The sequence below is a fragment of the Panicum hallii genome, chromosome 6 (genome assembly GCF_002211085.1).
Source record: "Panicum hallii strain FIL2 chromosome 6, PHallii_v3.1, whole genome shotgun sequence".
NCBI classification, from domain to species: domain Eukaryota; kingdom Viridiplantae; phylum Streptophyta; class Magnoliopsida; order Poales; family Poaceae; genus Panicum; species Panicum hallii.
In genome coordinates, this window is record NC_038047.1 from 1904475 (window position 1) to 1922556 (window position 18082).

The following is an 18082-nucleotide window of genomic DNA, read 5'->3' on the forward strand; positions in this document are numbered from 1 at the left end:
TGAACTGCCGTTGGTGTGCTCGTACCTGTGTGGTTGAGCGAGGAAGGGAGATATCCATCCTGTCACCCCTAAGGACCGAGTTGATGTGACATCTCACCTAGCTTTCTGTCGTGCAAGCCACTTGACCGTTGTATGGGCAACGGCTTGGCCTAGCCCCACTAGTTAGTCTGATAGCCATCGGGAGAGCTGGGAGCGACGGGTGATCAAGGAGACGGGATAAGCTCTGTGTGACTTATGCCCCGGTTAAACCTCGGTGATAGGTCGAATGACCCCTTGATAGATCCCGTGGTGGCTAGTCAGGTCTAGCTAAGGTGGGTAAGGGCTTCGATGGGATCTGCACCGGCACTAAGGTGTTCGTGCTGTGGTACCCCGCCTGTGGGTAAAGTTGCACACCTCTGCAGAGTTAAAATCTATTCGAATAGCCGTGCCCACGGTACTGGGCAAGTTACGGTGTGGTCACATAACTAGTGTTTCTCTCTGGGAAATAGTTGAACTGGTGTGAGTTGTTTGAAAAGTATTCGGCAACGGTGCTGTGAGCTACGACGGACGGGAAGTCCGGTGGCGGCTTGAAACTTGGAACCGTGAGGATCGACATCGTGTGTTCTTAGACACTTGAAAACTTGTTTTGAAAAATGCTTTTAAAACGAACCCTTGCATATAATTGTGTTTCCGCAAAAGAACCGTAACTGTATCCTTGGATTATCCTGTGCATTTAATTCTGTCATACCCCCCCGTGGGTGTGATTGGACTTGCTGAGTACGTTTGTACTCACCCCGTTCTTACTTTACAGTGGAGGATCCCGACTACATCCCAGAGAACGACGAGTAGGGTCCCGTCCTGCACCCAGTCTTGCCTGTGGGTGAGGTCACCGTCGGAGCTCCGCATGGCGCAAGACTCTGATGATCCCTTGTTCGTAGCTAGTGTAGTTGTGTGGGTTCTGGTTGTAATCCTCGCGATAGTGGCGCTTCACTGCCCATTACCGCGTAGAGTTGTACGGTGATGTACCATCTGATGTAATAAAAGTGTTATCAGTCTCCTGGGACTGATAAAGTGACACTTTTAAGTCTCCCCTGATGGGGGGACGCTTCACAGAGGGGTCGACTGAACTAGTCGACGCAAGCTCTGATGAGCTCGTCTCTCGCCAGGTACTGATGGCAGAAGATGGCGGAAGAAGGCGAGAACGATGGCAACTTCCCCATCGTTGATTTTGAAGCGGTCTCTGAAGACGAGGCCACAGCCAACGCCGGCGACGAGAACGACGCCGATCGTGAGGCGCGGAGGGATAGGAATAGAGCCCACACAATCTGACGGAGGAGGGTCAACGAGCGCAGGCGATCTATGCATCGCGAGCATGACCCTGAGTTTGCCGCCGTGAGCGAGCGGGGCTTCAGGACTCCGGTGGCCAACATCGCCAGGGTCACAACAATACTCGAGCGTAGTAATGATCCAAATGTGCGACAAGCTCTTCTTTACGCGTAGAGGGCCTGGATCCAGCTGGATCAGCAAAACCCGGCGTCTACCATCAGGGAGGAGCGCGTGGGTGAGAGTCGGAGCAGGCTCACAGCCGAACGGCTGGCGGACACCCTCGACCTCAGCCCAGCCACAACAACGACAACGCTCGCGGGAGCCAGGCCCCTGGTGGGAGGCAGCAGCCACCTCCAGGGGGTAACCCGCGACAGGCCAATCATCGGCCTCTTCCAGAAGACCTGCGTCATATTAATGAAGGCCGCGACGCGCGGTCCGTGATCGACTCCAGGCGCAAGGTCCGCGAAGAAGTCGAAACTGAAGGAACTGACTGCAGTGACCGCTTCCCAGCTTTCTCTGCACGGTTCAGCAGCTACAAGTACCCTGAGGGCTTCAAGCCGATCGGCATCACCAAGTACGATGGCAAGCAGGCTCCTCAGCAGTGGCTGCGTTGCTACTCCACGGCCATTGAGGTCGCAGGGGGCTCGAACATCACCAAGGTTGTCTACTTTCCGATGGCTTTGGACCCTGCGCCGCTCACGTGGCTGGAGAGCCTCAGCAACAACTCCATCGACTCCTGAGAGCGGCTCAAGAAAGTCTTCATCGACAACTTCCAGGGAGCGATTGCTCGCACAGGTACTCGTCATGATCCTACACACGTCGCTTCTTCGACGTTCGCGCCACCATCGCGAACATCTCGGAGGACGACATCATCGACTGTTTCTACAACGGCATCACCGAACCAGGCATCTACAGGGATTTTGGGCGGAACAGGCCGAAGACTGTTGCGGGCCTTCATGATATGATGCACGATTAGTCTGAATAGGAGGAGAAGATGCGGGAGCGGTTCCCGCGGCTCCAAGATAGCAATCTGAGGCGCCCAAATGACAACCACATCGACAAAGGCCAGCGGGACTACTCGGGTCCACCCCGAAAGCGCAAGCCAGATGATCTCATCGCGGCTGTGGATCATCCCCCGCGGGGCAAGAAGTCGACGACGCAGGAGGAGTTCGAGAAGCTCCTGCAGAAGAAGTGCCCATGGCATCCAGGTGCCAATCACGCGGCCATCGACTGCTACCACCTTCGGAGGACGTTCAGCAACTCCGGTGGTGGTAAGAAGAACAAGAAGCCTGCAGACAAAGAACCCAAGGATGATGACCAAGAGGACCAAGGGCGCAACCCGAAGTTCCAGGACGCTTTGAAGACCTCAACGTCATCTTCGGGGGAGATGGGGATTTCGGCTCCAGGCGGGACCAGAAGCTGCTTCTTCGGGAGATCATGTCCGTCGAGCCGGCGGCACCATGATTACTCCGTTGGTTGGAGGTCCCCATCTCGTTCTCCCGCGACGATCAGTGGACGAGCTTCTCGGAGCCCGGCAAGTTCCCCCTGGTCCTGGATCCTGTGGTGGCAGAGGTCAGGCTCACCAAGGTGCTCATCGATGGTGGGAGCGGTCTCAACCTCATCTTCGCCAGCACTCTACAGAAGATGGGCCTGGACTTCAAGGACATGCTCCAGGAGGGTGATTCATCTAAGACCACTGTCATCGGCGCGGGCTTAGGTGAGAAATAGGAACTCGCGCTCATCAGCTTCCTTCGAGCTAACCGGGACATATTCGCGTGGAAACCTGCGGATATGCTAAGGGTGCCTAGGGAGTTAATCGAGCATAGTCTGAATGTACACCCAAAGGCTGTGCCTAAAAAGCAACGCCTTCGAAGGTTTGCCCACGATAAGCGTGAGGCCATTAAACGGGAGATAGCTAAACTTCTCGCGGCTGGATTCATTAAAGAAATAATCCATCCAGAGTGGGTAGCTAATCCTTTCCTTGTACGAAAAAAGAATAATGAATGGAGGATGTGTGTTGATTACACCGATCTCAACAAGCATTGCCCGAAAGATCACTTTGGGCTGCCACGTGTTGACCAAGTTGTCGACTCGACGGCTGGTTGTGTCCTTCTTTGCTTCCTTGATTGTTACTCAGGATATCATCATATTGCGCTCAAGGAGGAGGACCATATCAAGACAGCGTTCATCACCCCGTACGGGACGTATGCCTACAAAACTATATCCTTGGGGTTAAAAAACGCAGGAGCAACCTACCAGCGTGCGATCCAGATGTGCTTCGCGGATCAGCTGCATCGGAACGTTGAGGCCTACGTGGATGATGTGGTCATCAAGACCAGGGATTCCGACGATTTGATCACAGATTTGGAAGAAACGTTCACCAGTCTGCGCAGATTTCGGTGGAAGCTCAACCCAACCAAGTGCGTTTTTGGAGTACCTTCAGGGAAATTGCTCGGATTCATCGTCAGCAACCTGGGCATTGAGGCTAACCCTGTAAAGATTTTGGCCGTCACTGATATGGGGGCTCCGGCCACAATCAAGGATATGCAGAAATTAACAGGTTGCATGGGAGCCCTGAACAGGTTCATCTCCCGACTCAAGGAGAGAGGACTACCCTTTTTCAAGCTCTTGAAACGTCAAGATAAGTTCCAATGGATGGAGGAGGCCGAGCGGGCTCTGCAAGATCTGAAACACCACCTTCAGTCTCCTCCGATCCTTACAACACCATTGCCGGGGGAAGATCTACTACTTTATATTGCGGCAACAACTCATGTTGTCAGCAGCGCTATTGTAGTCGAGCGAGGCGAGGAAGGCCATGCACTTGGAGTGCAGAGGCCTGTCTACTTCGTCAGCGAGGTACTCTCCGAATCCAAGGTACGGTACCCGGCCGTCCAGAAGCTTTTATATGCAATTCTAATCGCATCAAGAAAGCTACGCTATTATTTCGATGAATACAAGATCACTGTGATTACGGATTTTCCATTGGCGGATATTCTTCATAATCAAGACGCCACGGGGCGTATATCAAAGTGGGCAGTGGAACTGGGGGCTTTGTCAATCGACTTCAAGCCACACACTGCAATCAAGTCTCAAGGCTTAGTCGATTTTATGGCTGAATGGAGGGAGAATCAAGTTCCAACACCGGTCGACAAGCCAGAACACTGGACCATGTACTTTGATAGGCCCCTCAAGCTCGATGGCGGCGGCATCGGAGTTCTGTTTATTTCTTCACGGGGTGAACAATTGAAGTATGTCCTTCAGATCCTGTGGGAGGTATCCAACAATGAAGCCGAGTATGAATCCTTGCTTCACGGGCTTCGTTTGGCGATATCACTAGGGATCAAGCGACTACTTGTGTACGGCGACTCTCTTCTTGTCATTCAGAAAGTCAACAAAGAGTGGGACTGCAACAAGAAGACGATGGACGCCTATGTTCAGGAAGTGCGCAAGTTGGAAAACAAATTTTCCGGCCTGAAGGCTCATCATGTGCTACGAGAGCACAATGTTGGCGCAGATACTTTGTCCAAGCTGGGGTCAACTCGTGCTCAGGTTCCACCGGGAGTTTTTATCCAGGAGCTCAAGCAGCCATCCATCAAGTCTTTACCACAGGTAACCACTGATGCAGGTCCTCAACAACCCGATCGGGAGGTTATGGCGCTGGGTGAGGACTGGAGAGAGGCTTTTATCGACTTCATCCGGGACCAAAGGCTACCGGCGGGAATTGATGCAACGAGCGCAGAGGCAGCACGTGTCATGCGCAGAAGTAAAGGCTTTGTCCTAGTCGACAACAAGCTCTATCGGCGTGGCGCCCAGTCAGGTGTCCTCATGAAGTGCGTCACAAAAGAAGATGGCTACGACATACTGCGGGAGATACACGAAGGTGTTTGCGGCAACCACGCAGCTTCAAGAACGCTGGTGGGGAAAGCGTACAGGGCCGGTTTTTGGTGGCCCACAGCGGTATCCGACATGGAGGATCTGGTGCGCAGATGTCAAAATTGTCAATTCTTCGGCAAACAGTCTCATGTCCCAGCCCACAGCCTCATCACCATACCGCCATCCTGGTGCTTTGCTTGCTGGAGTCTTGATATGATTGGGCCCTTCACAACGGCACCAGGCGGTTTTACCCATATGTTGGTGGCTATCGACAAGTTTACCAAGTGGATCGAGTACAAGCCGATAGCCAAGCTCACACCAGATCGGGTTGTTAATTTCATCTTCGATATCTTGCATCGCTTCGGCTTCCTGAACACCATCATAACAGACTTGGGATCAAATTTCACGGCCAACCAATTGTAAGAGTTCTATGAGAATGCATGCATCGAGGTTAAATATGTCTCTATTGCACACCCAAGGGCCAATGGACAAGTCGAAAGGGTGAACGGCATGATCATCGACGGCCTCAAGAAGAGACTCTATGATGAAAACAGCAAGAAGGGAGGCAAATGGATATGCGAGTTGCCACATGTCGTCTGGGGCTTCGGACTCAGTCGTCCAAAGCCACAGGACAAACTTCGTTCTTTCTCGTGTACGGATCTGAAGCTATCTTGCCGGCCGATATCATGTGGAAATCCCCAAGGGTTGAAATGTACAACAAAGGTAAGGCGGACGAGGCGAGGCAATTAGAGCTCGATTCTATCGAAGAGGCTCGCTGCACCACTCTTGTCCAGTCAACCCGATGCCTGCAGGGGATTCGGTGATATCATGATCGCAACGTGAGGGAACAGTCATTCAGCATCGGTGACTTGGTCCTACGTCGCATTCAGGATGAATCCGGCCTACATAATCTTAACTTAAAGTGGGAGGGTCCGTTCGTCGTCAAGTAGGTTACAAGACCAGGGTCATATCGACTACAATATCCCGAGGGTCAGGATGTTCCGAACTCTTGGAACAATCAGAACCTGCGCAAGTTTTACCCATGAGAAGATGTCCGAAGATAGCTGAATCTCCGGGGACTTAGGCGGTCTCCTTTTCTCGAATCAATTTGGAGGTTCCGTGCCACAAGATTCGGGTTGTAAATTTCTCTGTGAACATACAGAGGCTACGGCCACGTGTATCATCTACATAAAACGACTTCCTGTCATGAATGTTACGGAGGCTCCGGCCACGTTCATATCTTATCGACTTCATGTTTTGACGGAAGCCTCGGCTCCGTTCATATCTTCTACAAATCGGCTGCCGCCGCGACCTTGGATGGTTGCTCGCGACAGTAGTCGCATTTATCCCAACAAGATCAATCCGTTCGCCTGGGTTATACCCAGTTTGTTGGATGGGCTAGCATGATGAGCTACTTCGACTACATCCTGAGTCGTTGTACTCAGGGTAGTTTCGTTTTTTTCCAAAAGCACGGCAGACCCGCGGCGATGCCCGCATTTGCTCCCAACAAGTTCGATCCGTCCGTCCGGTTCCTACCTAACTTGTGGAGCACGCTCGCATGAGGAGCGACCTCAACTACATCCAGAGTCGATGCACTCTGGGTAGCTTCATTTTTTCTCTGCCTTAAGCACGACAGTCCAACGATGATGCTCGCATTCTTTTCTAATAGGTTAGGCCTGCCCGATTGGGTTACAGCTAACTTATTGGATGAGTTCCTACTTCGAGCTATGGCTACTTCCAGGGTCGCTGCACCTAGGGTAGTGTCTACTACTTAGCCTCTAGGCCTGGATGACAATTCAGCCAAGGCACACACAAGTGGTGACATCATATAAAATATATACACAAGGAAGTAAGTACTTGTTTTTTGCACCCTACTCCTGCAGTACACTTTGGACTATCTGTTCTGCTACAGGACGGGCTTCTTGGAGGTATTGGTCGAATTGGTCCTCGGTGCAATCTGCAGCCATGCCTTGAGCAAATATCTCTAGTTGCACCTCCGGCAAAAAGGACTTCACGAAGGCGAGGGCGTGGCTGACACACACCACCGGGGCTTCTGAGAGGAACTTGACCACCTTCTGCGGGGCTCCGCGAAGTCGCTCTAGTAGGGGCCGCGGACTCGCTTCGCCTTCTTCTGGGGGATCCACCATGTCCATCAATTCCTGGGCGGCCCCCCTGAGGTCCTCCAGCTCCTTTTGTCGCCGCTCATCCTTCTCGCCCAGCGTCTTGACTTGTTGAAGGCAGTAGACGAACTGTTGTTCAGTGTCGCCGATCACCTTCTGCAGCCTCTCGATGTTATCTGTACAGCGATATAGCATATTCTTCACGTCAATAAGCAGCTCTTCTTTGTATTTTAAGATTTTTCTAAGCTCTGCGGTGAAGCTATTTTCAGTGTCCAAAGAAGCCTTTTAAAGGGAAAGTGCCCAAGGCAAGTGAATGGCTTACCTTGGTGTGCCTTCTTCTGGTCTTTGAGCTGCTCCTGGTGTGCTTTTTCCTGCTCTTTGAGCTGCTCTTCATGCGCTTTCCTTTGCACCATGAGTTGTTCTCGGAGTTCGGAGTTGGCTTTCTCGAGATAGCAGTTCTTCGCCTTTTTGTCGGAGATGCGCCTTTTCAGGGCAGTGAGCTCTTGGTGACCACCCACAACGGTTTTCAGCTTCTCTGATTTTTTCTGGGAGTGGGTGATCACATTCTGCATAAGGAGGGAGATTCAGATAAGCAACTCGACAGTGTTTACCATGGCAAAGTCACACGCCTTCTTGAAGTTCTCTATGTTGTGGTCTGTCAGCATCGGATCATCCACCAGGTCGGTGGCGATGACATCCTGATACCCGGACCCGGTCATCAGCAGTTCATCAGGTCTTCTTGAGGTTCCCGCGGCTCCTTCAAGTGGTGGCTGCTGGGCACCTGCAAATTCGGGTATTTTCAGCATGGAACGCCTATTTCTGGGTAGCCAGCCGCGGGCGGTCAGACGCTTACCTATGCCATCTGTAGGAGCGGCAACAGGAGCCTCGACTTGTTCCTCGCCACCGGGTCCGGCTTCGCCTTGTTGGAGCTCGGGAGGCGGCAAGTCGGGCAGCGTCGCGTCCCCCTCGAGGGCTGGCTCCGCGGGCATCTAACCACCAGAGGCTGATGGCTTGGGGGCTGGAGCAGCTGTGGCTGGCCCTGCGCCTGAAGACTCTGCTCGGGCTGACGACTCGGGGGCCGGGGTAGTCGTGGCTGGTTTCAGCTGGAGCTTCACGGCGCTTACAGCCCTGATGAAGTTGAGTTCGTTGTCATACAAGTCGAATGGAGCATAATGTTTATTGTGCAACCAGACGCAAACTTACAGTGCAGACTTCTTTTTGACGGCTTTCTTCACCCGCAAGGCTAGTTGCGGGGTTTCTGTTGCTGGCGGCGGGGTTTCACCAGCCGGTGGCGCGGTCCCCGCCATGGCGATGGTGACGGCCGTGGTGACAGTGGAGCTGTTCCCACCTCTACGGGCTCGGTCCTAGGTGAAGAGGCGGAAGGACTACAAATGGATACTGTCAGCACGTAACAATTTTGATGTTCAGCAATTCAACAAAACAGCAAACCAGCACCTGGAAGATTCAATTTCCTGCGCCTTTCGCTTGCGCACTACCCGACGACCCTGCGGCACCAGAGGCAGAGCTTCGGCCAACTCCACGGCTGGCCTGGAGGAGTTGTCCCTTCTCGTCTCCCCTTCGGTTTCCTTCTCCGCCAGGGGGCTTCCGTCCTCCGTGGACTCGCTGCTGTGCAAGGCAGTAGCTGCTCGAGCCCTCTTCGCTTCGACAGCAACGCTGGGGAGCAGGTGGTCTGGTCGAGGGATGTCGGGTTGCGGCGGGTAGCTGTGGTATAGTTCTGTGTGTCCCTGCAGAAGGTTTTCAGTTAGCAGCGGCAGAACAGAGTTTGTTTTGAACAAAAAGAAGTCGAATACTCACTGGTATCGGAGGATTTCGTGCGGAAAACAATTCTGGGACGTAGGGGACGGCGTCCACGTCCAGCAGCACCCGCTTGACTCGGAGTAGTGCGGCGTCGTCTGACAACTTCTCTGCGCACATGCGAGACGGATCTTCAGCGCCCGTATACTCGAATCCAAGTTTGTGGCGCTGTTGGATCAGCTGGACTCGGCGCTTGAAGAAGAAGAACATAACAGATGCGCCGGTCACCCCCATCAGCTTATTAGTTTCTATGATCTCTAGTAGTTCCTCGACTTGATCCATGTCCCCCCTGGACAGCTCGATGTTCCACTCCGGCCTCACTACAGGCGGATTGTTTGATTTTTCTGGGAGTTGGGGGCATGGTTTTCAATATAGAACTAGTGATTTTCCACCCGGAAGGTTGGAGGGGAATTTGTACGAGAGGTACTTATCGCCGGCCTGCTGACGCAGTTGGATGCCGGCGCCCCCTACAACGGACAGATTCTTCGAGGTGGGTTGCGGTTTGACGCGGAAGAGGAAGCGGAAAAGATCCTAGTGGGGTTCGATTCCGAGGAAGGCTTCACAGAAATGGATAAAAATTGAAATATGGCAAATGGAGTTTGGGTTGAGGTGATGCAACTCAAGCCCGTAATAATAAAGAAGGCCGCGGAAGAAAGAACAAGAGGGGAGGGCCAAACCCCGTTCGGCAAAATGGTAAAATATGACGATTTCGTCAACATTTTCCATGGGGAAAGGTCCGCAGAATGAGGGGCACCAATTGACAAGATTCTTGTCCTGCAGCAACCTCTCGGAGACAAATCTATTAAAATCATTGAGGGAACACTTACTGTGTGTCCACTCCCCGGTCGCCGGCTGCGCGTCCTTCTTCCTCCCTTCTGCCTCTGATTTCTTGGGCGCCATCTCCGGATCCGCTTGCCGCTTGCCACGAGTTGCTCGGGGGCTGCGGGGAGAGGGGCGGGGAGATCTGGGGGGTTGGGATTTCTCTGAGAGGATGACGGCGGAGCGCGGTCTTGTTTGGGGATTTTTGCGGCTCTTGGCAAATTGCAGATTGGAAGCACAGTCTTTTCTCACTATCGCCGCGGGGTTAAATAACCAGCTGTTGGGGAAAGTTTACTGTTTCGAAGATGAAGAGTTGTTTTTGGGAATATTCCAAAGATGAGGGGTCATTTGGTGAACTGTTTGGATTAAATATTTGATTAATCATTTTTTTAGAGTTAATTGGCTTGAAAAAAAGGGGTTTTTCGAATTCATGATCTAACTTTCATCATTTGTACCATCACATTGGTAATTTACCATGTCAATATTTTTAGCATGCATGCCACGGTTTTTTGATCCTTATCTCTAATTTTGAGGGATTTGGATTCAAGACTCAGGGGCTGCGGGGTACGTGGCATCGACTACTTATTTTTTTAAATTTATTTGAAAAAGCGAGTAAGGAAGATTCAAGACTAAAGTGACTCTCAGCCTGATTCTTCGATTCAACCTAAGGCTCGGAGGCTACTCCATATGGAGTGCGATTTTTCAATCGCACACTATATTAGAAATAAAATTCGGGGCATAAACACCTCATAGCTTCGATGCAGCCAAGTAAGTACTCGAAGAAGGACTTTAAGACGGAGCTTCAAAAGAAGCCGAAGACTACTTCGGAAGTAATCGATAAGCCTGCAGTACTCAGCTACGAAGAGCTCGAGGGCTTGTCGGACCCGGGGCCACGGGACTGTGTACATAACGTAGTTTAAAGAGGTTTAAGAGATTAAGTCCGTCTTATCTCTTATTTATCTGGTTTATCTCTTATTTATCCTATTTAAGTAGGAGATAGAGCTAACCGATACAGAAGGAATCTACCCGAGATATGTTCTGGTACGATTCCTTAGCTGGTGTTGGTTAGTATCCTTGTAACCCTGGCCTCTCAGATATATAAGGGAGGACAGGGACCCCTCTCAAAACAAGATCTCCAGATCATTCTACACCAAAGGCAATACAACAGGACGTAGGGTATTACGCATCTTGCAGCCCGAACCTGTCTAAATTTTGTGTTCCTTGCACCTTCGAGTTCGTGATCTCGGCGACTCCTCACCCAAAACTTACCACCTTGGGTATATCTCTCGGTGGGCAGCCGGTAAAACACCGACAGTATCAACACATAAATCAATACGCTAGACACTATAGATTGTGCATTGGGAGTGAAGTGGTGTCTTCATAATAAATGGAGAACAAATGTGCTAGGTGGAGAAAAGAGAGTGAATTTAATAGGAATCCACCATGGGTTGCAGAGTTTAGTTTCTAAGGATGGTATCTGGATGATAGACACGATCCATAGACATTGTGGGTTATGGGTTAGGATTATCCCGAGAGTCACCTTGCCTCGCTCGAGAGGAGAGAAGAGAGAAGAGAGAAAAAGAGAAGAGAATGTTTTCCATCTAGCGTGTTCAAACATAAATACTAACCTTTTTTCATTTGTTTTTGAGAGGCCAAACTAACCAGGAGTTACAAATTTGGAACAGAGTAAGGAGGGAGCACTTGTGGCATTTGCTGGGTAGTAAGAACCTGCCGTAATTACCCAGATCTTGTTGGTATAAAAGATACCCTTCTCCTGAAATCCTACTACCACATTCCCCTATCTCTTCTCCTGGAAGTTCTACCATCAAAGCCTAATGGAGTCTGGTCGCAAGAAACAAGAGTCTCGTGGCAGTAAACAAGGCGAATCTGAAGGCAAGAAGCTGGAATTTGATGGCAACAAACAGGTGTCCGATGGCCAGAAACATGAATCACATAGAAAGAGGTAAGGGCGTAAGTTATATTGGCGAGAACAAGAGTTAAGAAACGTGTGTTATAATTAATGTTTCAAATAGTCTGGCTAAAGCATTTAGCTATCTATATCAAGAACAGGCTAAAGCCGGCTATAGCGGGCCATAGCAGCAGCTAAGATCTAGTTGTAAAAAAAAATTAGCTAAATCTCTCTCAAATAGTTATAGCCGGAGATAGCGAAAGGTACAGCCGGAGATTTAAAATCTTGGTTATAATTTGACTTCTTAATATTTTTATGCTCAATACCTTCGTTGTGCATGAGTTCTTTTGGACAGTTTTTGTGATAAAACAAATAAAATAATAAGGCATTAGACCATAAAAATTTGTGGATTATTGAGTCTAAGAGACTGAATCTAGATTGAGCTACATGGCGTACCGCGATAAATATGTGACACGTTTCTTCTAATATAACAAGTTTTCTTTTCTTCGAACAATAATATAACGGGTTTTCTTAACTCTTGTTCTCGCTCGAGACATTGATAGAATTAGGTGTATATATAAATTCGAGCAATTCCTTGCCTTGTGTTATGTGTTATCAATTTTCAATGCTTTGTGTCTAGTACTCTAGTCCGAACCCTTCTCCAAATCCCCAAACTAACACATCGTTGTCGGGCAGCATGGTCCGCCACTTTGAAGCTCCCACTCGAGCATTACTAAATCACAACACTATACAAGGTCGTATGCTCACGCATGCCTTCAGATGTTTTATCTAACTGGCGAATATGCCTGTGTGTTATGATAAAAGAGTAAGAAAATAAAAAATTATGAAACATTCAAGACTAAGACAACTTCCCGTCAGCCCAAAAGTATGAATTCGGCCCATAATCACTGGCAGGTCTAATTACTCTTACCTCGACCCATAATCACTGGCAGGTCTAATTACTTTTACCTCGCTCTCAGTCATCGACTAAACGGATGGCCAAGATCGAGCACACAAAGAAACTAAACCAGTGATGCTGAGCGTCTCCCATAAATTCTAATTCATTTCCTCCATCCCCTCTGCCTTTTCCGTGTGAGTGAGAAAGAGTGCGGTGAGGCTATCACCGGCATATTCATACGAGGAACATATCACATACGCAACGATGACTATGGTACTCATCGTGGTGCCCAAGCAGCCAGAGCTAGCGCAGAAGTTACGGAGCTGGTCGTACCCCGTCGATTTGCCGACTAGAGGGTGATGAATTCTACTGTGCTCCTGCCGGCGGCGGCGTAGGTAAGTCCTGTACCATTAGAGCTAACCCTAAATTTTCATCACAATCTCATAGTGTACATTTTAGTGACTCAATAAGTAAGATCTAGTGTAAATTTTTGTGAGCCGATTTCCAGGATTTCAATGTCAATTCATAGCGTAAACATTTGCGACAATTTCAATCGAAGGGGGCAGATCTGAAAAATTAAATCTAGAAAAAATATGACTAAATTCTTCTCCCGGAAACCTTTCTTTGCTCTCCTCGTCCAAACCCCCCAAAGGCCAAAAGCCCAAAACCCTGGCCGTCGGCTGGCGCGGTTGCCTCTCCCGCCGCCGCGACATCAGTTGCGCATTACAACTGTATACACCACTATAAAAGGCTGCAGATTTTGTCCCAATTCCAGCTTTTTCTTTCGATGTTGTAGCTAAAATCGACTCGATTCGAAGTTGGCAGCCCCCTTCCAATTTCTTTCCCAATCTGCTATCCTCTATATAATCTGTGCTGTGCTGCGTTAAATCCCCTAATTCCCAGTGCGGCGCCGCCCAAGCCACGCCGGAAGAGGTCGCCGAGTGAGGTCACTGTCCCCGTCGCCGTCGCCTCTAACCCGAACCCCAGGCGGCCGTCGGTGAAGAAGAGGGAGCAGCAGCAGCAGGAGGAAGCGGCGGCGGAGGGGGAGAAGTGCCCTGCGAAACCGGAGTTCCTGCCGCTGCCGCCGGTCATGGCGAAGCTGGGCCCGGGGCAGGGGCTGGGGTGCGAGGCGGCGGAAGGGTCGCTCGTGCCCAGCCGGAAGCGGGAGTACAAGCCCTGCGGCAAGCACACTGAGGGGAAGCGCCCGCTCTACGCCATCGGGTTCAACTTCATGGACGCGCGCTACTACGACGTCTTCGCCACCGTCGGCGGCAACCGTGTAAGCCACTGGCTGTTCTCTCTCGTTGTCCTTTTTTTCTTCTTGATTGACGTTCGGGGAGTTCTGGATGACGAATGGCAAGGGAAAGCTACGATTTTTGGTGAGGGTGCTGATCAATTTTAGGAGACGGGGCGCTTTTGTTTTAGAATTCGATCGAAAGCTGGGATCTTGAATTGATTTTTTTCTTAGGGATTTCAGGTCTGTAATCTGTGACCGGATTGTGATCTGTTTTGCCCAAACACAGTGTAGTTTGCTACGTATTTTGATTCATTTGATTGCTCAAAACCTGAGACTTTTGCCAGAAAGTTGGACCATTGGGGAAAGGATGGATGGGAATAAGACAGAAGCAATAGTACCTTGATTAATATAATCTTTTAATGTCCGTTATGATGAAATAAAGCTACTTTTACCTGCTTGTATTGATGATTCACCTATCTTGTCTCTTGATCTTGCAGGTGACAACTTACCGCTGCCTTGAGAATGGTAGTTTTGCTGTTCTACAAGCTTACGTTGATGAGGATGTAAGAAAGACAATGCCTGATGTCTGTGTTTGCGAATCTAAGTTTGATAATGTGCTTTCTCTAATGCTCATGCTGCCTATTTTATCTCAGAAGGATGAGTCGTTCTACACTCTAAGTTGGGCTCGTGATCATGTTGATGGCTCACCACTGCTGGTGGCAGCAGGAAGCAATGGGATCATTCGGGTCATCAATTGTGCTACGGAGAAGTTAGCTAAGGTATATTACCCCTAGACTTGTCTTCATTCCTTAGGCAAACTTGAATGAATCTTAATTTGCATAAATCAATACTTAAGTTGCTTACCTAACAGATACCACTTTAAGTATGATATCCCATCCAAAAGTTCATTTGAATTTGCTTTGATTAAGGCATGGTCTGTTTGCTATTTATTAATACCATTAGCAAACTTTACCTTTTACCCACAGAAGATTCTGGTTTTGGATACTTCAGTACATCTGTTGTATAGTCAAGACATGTGCAACCTAGCATATCTGTTATAGTTAAAACTATACTATCCTACAAATTAGGACGTATGCTGTGCGGTTATTTGTTATTTCTGTTTATGGAATTCTGCAGAGCTTTGTTGGCCATGGTGACTCAATAAATGAGATAAGAACTCAAGCATTGAAGCCTTCGCTCATCATTTCTGCAAGCAAGGTTACTGGATAACCTGTTATTAGGTTGAATGTACTTTTCTTGTTATTGTTCTGACACTGTTTCATATGAAATGATTGAGTAGGATGAATCTGTTAGGCTATGGAATGTCCATACAGGGATCTGCATCTTGGTATTTGCTGGAGCTGGAGGTCATCGCAATGAAGTGTTGAGTGTTGTAAGTAGCTCCTGCCTCCTATTATGGTATTGTTTTAGAATATTTCTTGCTTATAGTGCCCTGAAGCTACCACTCTTTCAGCTTCTGATGTTACTGTTTGTTATTGAGCATTATATCAGGGATAAGATAAGAGTTCTGGTGACTGCTATGGCTTTTGTACTTCCATTATTTCAGGCATAAATGTACTGATCAAAATACATTGTGTTGGCTGAAGGACTTCCACCCCAGTGATATTGAGCGTTTTGCAAGTTGTGGCATGGATAACACTGTGAAAATCTGGTCAATGAAAGGTTGGAAAACTAAGTCAAAGCAGCATCATGTTTACATTTGCATGCTGCATATTATTGATAGAGCTTGCCCATGTTGTCACAGAATTTTGGCTATATGTTGATAAATCATATTCTTGGACTGACCTTCCATCAAAGTTTCCAACAAAATATGTCCAATTTCCGGTATGTTAAGCATCTATTATCTTCTTAGATCCATTCTTTTGCAAACTACTGTTGGTGTTTAGTCTTCATGCCATCAAACCGATCCGTTTCTTTCCTTGCAGGTCTTGATTGCTGCAGTACACTCTAACTATGTTGATTGTACAAGATGGCTTGGTGATTTCATTCTGTCGAAGGTGAAATTCCTCATTTGTTAAATGGATACAAATTGCTGGTATAGTATAGTTATCATTCTTTTGATGTTTCAATGTACCACCGCATCTGGATCCTATATTGTTGTATGGTGCAGTGTGCACGCATTGAATCTTTCAACCTTCTATTTTCCAATTGCAAATTTGGTTCCTGTATAACGAGAGATCTGATCTGTGCTAACTTGGATTTGCAGAGTGTTGACAATGAAATTGTGCTTTGGGAACCAAAAACAAAAGAACAGAGTCCTGGAGAGGTGACACAGTTTTAACATTTCTTGAATTGTATTACCTATTATAATGCCATGCTTATCTAAGTTGTAGATTACTTCCAGTGGTTTCTTCAATTTCTAGGAACTGACTGCCCATTCCTCTGAAGTAATATGATTTTCTCTTTCCTCATATAGGGAAGCATTGATATTCTTCAGAAGTACCCTGTGCCAGAGTGTGACATCTGGTTTATCAAATTTTCGTGTGATTTTCACTTTAATCAGTTGGCAATAGGTAATATCTATCACATGGGCTGTTTTCTGACATAGAGGTTGTATGTTGTTCTTGCTTCATAAATTTCATACACCTCAAATTATGAAGTGGTTTTTGCATGAAAAAATGTTCACACTTATATATGACTGGTTTTTTATAGAACGTTTGCTGATTGCATATCTGGAAAGTTAGTACTCTAGTAACCATCCACCACTTCAAACAGGAAATCGTGAAGGCAAAATCTATGTGTGGGAAGTGCAGTCCAGCCCTCCTGTCCTAACTGCCCGGTAATCTTTACTGCAAGAATTTCAGTTATCCTTCTCCTCCACTTGTATTGGTGCTAAGTAATGTAAGTCTTATGCTTCTGGATGCAAACACTTCATCATTTTCAGGCTATATAATCAACAATGCAGATCACCAATAAGGCAGACTGCAGTGTCCTTTGATGGAAGGTACTTCACTCTAATGCTCCTCTTGGTGTTTTTTTTTTTTGCGAGAATCCTCTTGGTGTATTGCCTATTCTAGATTTTGTTTTCTTTTTGTTCTGATGGAGAAATTTTCAATTCCATGTAATGTGCTTGCTTATTTTCTTTTTCTATTTTTGCGTTGGATTGATTACAAATGTGACGTCGTCTTCCTTTTTCCAGCACAATCCTTGGAGCTGGTGAGGATGGCACCATCTGGAGATGGGATGAAGTGGATCATGCGAGCGCCAAAAACTGAAGCAAGTTCAGCTGCTCTGCCACTGGTGGCAATGCGGTACTGATGATCTTGTTCCGTAGCCGTTAGCATTATGGTCGTTCAAAACTACAACCTGGTTGTTCTGAAGTCAGAAGAATGGTTGTTGTTAACTGAATGTTCAATGTTTGGATGTTGGTTCTGTTATGCTCCGAATGTTGTAACTTGGGATGATTGCGCTGTTATATTGCGCCATGGACAAGTTAAGTTTAATCGTTGTTGCAACTTTGGAAACCATTGTCATCTGTTTGCTCTGCATCCATAGTGTATCCATAGTGGAGAGAATGCTCTACCTCTTTGATTCAAGAAAAAAACATATGTACTGGTGGAGGCAATTAATGGAAGTCTTGCCTTCTGCGAAAAGATATCGGTGCGGATGATACAGAAGCTACTTGATTGCTTTCAGTGTGAATGTACAAATCCATTCGACAGGACTGTCTTGGTCCATTGCTAGCTTCTCAGTATTCAACAAAGTTCTTTCTCGCAAAATACTCAGGATGTGTTTTTTATGAATGATGTTCGATCTAACAGGATACCGACATGGTGACGCACTATATGGCTGTGCCCAATAACTCTCACTCACGATATTTCTCAGCAGTTTCGTCGTGACACAATTTTTCGATGGCAATTCAAAGGAGGCATGATTGTGCGAGAATTGCACAAGCGATGGTAGCCACTGAAAGATCGATCCACGCTCAGCTTCTCTATAGCTGAAGCCAAGGCCCAAGCAAGTTTGCCTGTGAATTGCTATGTTCCAAGGTAAAGAGAGAAGTTAGCTCACTAAGCTCGAAGGACTACACATACGGCAGTCTGATTAGATCAAACGTCTGCGTGCGAACATGACCTTATCAAGAT

At 48.1% G+C, this 18082-nt stretch overlaps 1 protein-coding gene across 2 annotated transcripts; it reads left to right on the top strand.

Moving 5' to 3' along the window:
* The first annotated feature begins 12947 nt into the window (after nt 1-12947).
* Nucleotides 12948-17440, top strand: LOC112897028 (polycomb group protein FIE2). 2 transcript variants are annotated; one of them, XM_025965192.1, is made up of 14 exons: nt 12948-13134; nt 13643-14018; nt 14474-14539; nt 14630-14755; nt 15114-15194; nt 15277-15369; nt 15584-15659; nt 15742-15821; nt 15923-15994; nt 16204-16263; nt 16414-16510; nt 16713-16776; nt 16882-16941; nt 17137-17440. In XM_025965192.1, the coding sequence occupies exons 2-14, from the start codon at nt 13830-13832 to the stop codon at nt 17210-17212; spliced, it is 1140 nt and encodes a 379-aa protein (XP_025820977.1). In that variant the 5' UTR covers nt 12948-13134; nt 13643-13829; the 3' UTR covers nt 17213-17440. The 2 variants fall into 2 exon arrangements, with proteins under 2 accessions (XP_025820977.1, XP_025820978.1); XM_025965193.1 differs by lacking the exon at nt 12948-13134 and having other exon boundaries at nt 13540-14018.
* The last annotated feature ends 642 nt before the right edge of the window (nt 17441-18082 follow it).